This window comes from Erithacus rubecula (assembly GCF_903797595.1).
Source record: "Erithacus rubecula genome assembly, contig: scaffold_365_arrow_ctg1, whole genome shotgun sequence".
In the NCBI taxonomy this organism is placed as follows: domain Eukaryota; kingdom Metazoa; phylum Chordata; class Aves; order Passeriformes; family Muscicapidae; genus Erithacus; species Erithacus rubecula.
Window position 1 is genome coordinate 65,286 of NW_027635967.1, and position 5,369 is coordinate 70,654.

Genomic DNA, 5,369 nt, shown 5'->3' on the forward strand with positions numbered 1-5,369 from the left:
CTCATCACCTCAGCTTTTCCCTCCAAAATATCCCCTCCTGATTTCCCTGCAGATGAGCTCAGATCCACTCCTCACCTCCCCTGGTCATCCAAGTGTCCATTCTGTTCCCCACAGTGATCCCAGGGAGGTCCCTTTGCCTTTCTCCTGCCCCTCTCCAGCCTGAGGCCGCTCCTCTGCTCGCTCTCTCCGGCCTCATCCCGCACGGAGCCTCTCCTCTCTTCCTTGCTGGCTGCTGCCAAGGAAGGAGGACACAGAGAGTCCCCAGTGCTGAGACTTCCCTGCTACCCCTGGAGAGCCCTGGCTGTGCTCCCCAGGGGCCTTGGCTTTCCCAGGGAAATTGTCTGCTGGGCTGCCTTCAGTTACCTCAGCAATCCCCTCAAAAATGCCACCTCGCTGCCCTTGACATCCCCTCACATTTTCCTACACAAACATCTCTTGTGTCCCCTCTAAACTACCCTGGGGTTTCAGCTAAGTGAATGACATGACCTGTGCCCACTGCTCATGATTCACCCAACCCAAATTGAGAGCAAATACTGGTTGGGCTTTAAGAACTTGAAATAACTTTGAAGCAAAAGAAATCACCTTTTTCTTCTATTTTTTTTTTCTTTCAGATGCTGATCTTGCCTCTGTGGATGTGTGCTGAGCTCTCACTGCAGGGGACTGTCAAGCCTGAATTGCTGTGAGTTTGTGTTCTTCACACTGGGGAATCTGAAATAATTATTTATTTGACTACAGAAATGTTTTCAGAAACCTTTCCCTTTTCCTACCCTTTGCTGGAGCATCTTCTCTTTGTGCTTTGATTTTCCAGCTGTTCCCTGATGCCATTTCCCCTGCCTGACTTCTGTGCAGCTCCTAGCTGGGAAAAACTGAGATAATTTAGAGGGAACAGAGGTGAGATTTTTAGCTGGATTTTTCTAAAATTTCTACTTATACTGAAATTATTTCTAATTCCCAAGTGAGAAGAACATGAACTCACAGTCATTCAGGACTGATAATCACTGAGGGAAGTCTGACATAGTATTAGTAAGTAACCTTTCCTGGAAGCAGTTATCACCCCAGTCCTCTAGCCTTGGCAACTTTTTGCCATGAATGGACCCAAGTTCCAAATTTCTGTCACCTTTTGTTAGAAGGATACTGGACAGTAAATCTTACAACAGAATTTCAAAATTGCATGAAGAATAATAGGCCCAGACCAAACCCAGCCACCCCATCACCAATTTTGGGAGAAACAGTGATAGAGTTTAAAATACTTTCTCCCTCCATGCTATTCAGTCCTTCACTGCACATCCCCAGAGAGGATTACTCCACCTTTTGTTCCAGACAGCGCCTCTCTCTCCAGCACAAATCCCACTGGTCACAGACAGAGCAGACCTAAGGCAATGGTTCCAGCAGCAGCTGCAATTCCGAGCTCTCTGTTCCCTGGATTGCTCATCCAAGCACTCATGGCAGTCTCACCTCAGCCCAGATTCTCTGTCCTCAGAGGGAGATGCAGCCTGATGGGACACGGCTATGGCACCCCATTTCCTCTTGTTCCTGCTGACCTGGAAAGTCACAGGTAAAGGTAGTCCTTCAGACCTTGCATCCCTGAACACCTGGAGAGCTGGAGTTTCACCCAGATCCCAGATTCCCTAGGCAGCTACTCCCAGCAGGGAGGAATAGAGGAACCCTGCATCCCTCTGGCTTAGCCCACAGCATGGGCAGGACCAGAAGCCCTCCAGCACAGACCCCTGGTGCTGAAGCCTCTTGGCTTTGGCTGCTCAAACACCACAGCTTTTGGCACAGGTGGGATGTAAGGATGGTTTCCTGTGCTGAAAGAGAGGAGGAAAAGACAATGAAGTCCACTGCAGAAGTCAAAGGATCCCAGCTTTCACACTTGTGCTCTGATTGTCACTATGGGGTTTTATCCATGACAGGTGACACCAATTCAGAGTGCCCTTTTCCAGCATGTTTATTCCTAACTATTCCAGACATTAAAAGAATGCAGGACATTGGTACACCAAGGCTAACAGCAGGGGAAGCACAGGAGGTGTGGGGGGAGAGCTAGAGGAGTGAAGGAATAGGCATTTTCTTGTTTTTCTTGGATCAGTGCTGGGAACTTTGCAAACAAGTGGTGCTGCATGCATCAAAGACATAATGCCCATGGTTTGGTTGTTTTCCTTTGCTCATAACCCTTGGCTTCACCCCCTCTCCAGAGGAGCAGAGAATTCCTCCAGGCTAAGGGTGAGTCTGGTCCCACTCCAGGGATGTGTCCAGTAAAGAAGGGGAGTTGTTTAGAGGAACTGACCACAAAAATCAAATGCAACAAACACTGAAATGAACTCCATTGAGCTGCAAAACCAAGTATTCACAGAGGCAGGGGCATGAGGTGCATGCAGGACCAAGAAGTACCACTGCACTTGGTTTTTCTGCTTCCCTGTATTTTAGTTCTGCTTCACTTCAGAGCTGCTATTCTGCCAAGATCAGTTCCATTTTCAGAAGCCTGTGTCATGCGCAGTCAAGGCTGGAAATCCTCACTTAGGATTTCCACATCACATCTTGATTTGCCAGGAAGCCTGTGCACACACAATTCCCATTTCTGTGTTAGCTCAGTCAGAAATCATGTAACCCAGCAACTTGCTCCTCACTACACCCCTTGGAAATAAATTTAAAAGCCAGAAAAAACAACAACTACACAACAACCCACAAAAGACATAGTTTACTGCAGCTTCATCTTAATATCCTTTCCAGTGATGGAGAGAAAAGAGGAAAACTGTTCTAGTTCTGCACCAAGCAGTTCGAAACAGCCAACAATGCCCTCACCTGCAGCTTCCTTCCTTCAGCCTTGCCCTGACTTGTGAGGGGCCAGAGGCACCACACAACCCAAAAGTATCAGCACTCACACCCACTGCTACTAGGGACACCTTCATGGTCCATCTTTGGCCAAACAAACCCCAGGATGGTTTTGCATTCCTGGCAGAATTGGCCAACATTTGCCTGCTGCCCATTGGAGAGAGAGGAAGAGTCCATCAGGGTTTAAATGATCCTTTGGTGCTTCTGGTTCTGGTGCCAGCTTGGCTAGCAGAGCAAGGTCTGTGCCCCTGCCAGCCGCTGGCTGTGGCAATGCAGCCAGAGCCCTCCCTGGTTTCACTTCAGGAGAGCCCAGGTGGCCTTTGCTTCAGCTTGAAAGGGCAGCTCTCGTTTCACTGTTGCATTTTTGGTTTGTTCAAGCCCCTCCTGGCGCTCCAGTGCTGGAAGACACAAAGTTACCATGCTGAAAGAAAGGCGGGGAAAGCTTGAAGAAGGCTGAAGGGAGCACTGAGATTTCCCCTTTTCCCAAGAGCTTTCTTCAGCTGAAGCTGCTGGCAAGGACCAGACTTGACAGCCCGCAATGGGTTTGTACTTGTTTTATTTTTGGGGTCCTGCGTGGGACGTGGTTAGCAGGTGCTGCACAGGCTGCGGCGAAGCATCAAAAATGCCCGCCCAGCACCCAAGGGTGGCACAAGATCTGCTTCAGCTCTGGCCTGTCTGCGGGGGACTTGGACTCCTGGCTGAGGCAGGGGCTGTGCTGGTGGGTCCCACTTCCCTCACAGGGCACCCCACGTTCCCCAGGGAACTGGCCAGAGGCAAGGAGCCCTCGTGCAAGGCAAAGGAGGCCGGCAGAGCAGCTCACGGCCTTGCTGGCCAGGCAGGCCGAGAGGCCGGGGCCCGGCTTATGCAGCCCCCTCTCTGCCGGCAGAGCCGGCTGCCCTTTGGCACGGGGCAGATGCCGTGCCCCAGGAACCGGCAGCCGGCTGAAGGCTGCAGCCCATGGCCCAGGAGGGAATGGGGCCGTGCAGTGCCCAGCACTGGGAGCAGGGCCCGGGCTGGGGGCTCACCGGCAAATCGTGTGAAGGCGCGCTCCTGGAGGAAGGTGCTGCGACTGAAGTCGAGCTTCAGCTCACCGCTCTCCGGCTCCACGAGGAGGTTCTCCAGCTCAGTGTCCCGGTGCAGGACGCCGCAGGCGGTGCAGTGCCACACGGCCTCCAGCACCTGGCAGAAAAGCCAGCGCGCCACCTCCTCACACAGGAACTCCTGTTCCAGCAGCAACTGCAGGAGATCCCGAGATGCCTCCAGGCGCTCCATGACCAGCAGGAAGCTGTCAGGCAGCTCTAACCAGTCAAGGAGCTGGATGATGTAGGGGCAGCCAGAGCCCACCTTCTCCATGAGCACGATCTCCAGAGGAACACGGGTGCCGTCGGGCTGTGAGGAGGAGACAATGCCTCCAGCAGGCCTGATGCTGCCCTGTGGCTGCTGCGCTGGCTCCTGCCTGGGATGCCTCGGTGTCCTCCCCACCATGGGCAGCCTCCCTGGTGCTTGGGTTTCATGCCAAGCCCCAGGGGATACATGGCAGGTGGCCCCTGCCCAGCCCCAGCCCGATCTCCAGTATTGCCAGGCCTGCCATGCTTTGGCTCTGGCTCTGAGCCCATGCCCACCATCCCCCGCCAATCCCCGCCAGCCACTGCCGGGCTCTCAGCTGGATCCCCGCCCCTCCCCGCCCGCCCTGTCCCGCTGGTCCTGCTCATGCACCAGCTCGTCCCACTGCTGGATGCTCTCCTGGGCCACGTGTTTGATGGCCACCTTCAAGCCATGGAGAGAGGGGGGCTGAGCTCAAGCCATGTGCCTCCCAGTACCTGCCCTATCCGTGGGGTTGTCTTTGTCTGGGACTGGGTTGCACTTGGTGGGTGATGCAGAATATGGAGAAAGAAGATGTGTATTTCAAGATGACCTTGTTTTGGGGTGAATTGCTCAAGACACTGTGCTTGTATCCATATCTGCATGTATGTATGTATATATTTTAAAAGTTTAAGTTTGAGGTAATGTGTTGGCATGGGAAGAAATTCAAGGTGGAACATGTGGGTTTGGGAGGGCTTTTTTGGTGAATTATCTCCCATTTGTTACCTGAAAAGGGGGATGTGGAGAGGAGAGGGCAGTTGAGAGCAGTGGGGAATCAATGATGGGCAGTTGAGTTACAAAAGAATTGGCCAGTGACCCTCCCACTTCATTGGAAGCTTCCAGGGAGGGAGACCGAGATTGGGCACTGGCTTAATGAGGGAAGAACCAGCTGGCTATGCTAGGAGCAGGACACTTTGGGCAGGTTTTGGTGTTGGACCCAGCACTGCTTCAGAATTCTTCTTGCCACCCATGGGTGAGCCCATTGCTTGCGGCAGCTGCTGGTTGACAGGTACTTTTCAACACTCCAATTGCCAAGAAGACCCTCACCGTCTGTGTTGGTGCTTCAGGGGAAACCGGACCACTCCACTTATTCTCTTTCTCTCTGGAGAGAGGGAGCCCCAGCTGCTGTTTGACTGGAACCTCAGCAAAGCTGCCACACCAGGATAGTGCACCAGACA

General features: G+C 52.9%; 1 protein-coding gene across 1 annotated transcript; it reads right to left on the reverse strand.

The window, feature by feature from the left end:
- Nucleotides 1-3,645: 3,645 nt before the first annotated feature.
- LOC306816110 (serine/threonine-protein kinase pim-1-like) lies at nt 3,646-4,314 on the reverse strand (the record flags this gene model as incomplete). The annotated part of the gene is made up of 1 exon (XM_079332599.1): nt 3,646-4,314. The coding sequence occupies one exon, from the start codon at nt 4,312-4,314 to the stop codon at nt 3,646-3,648; it is 669 nt and encodes a 222-aa protein (XP_079188725.1).
- Nucleotides 4,315-5,369: the final 1,055 nt, after the last annotated feature.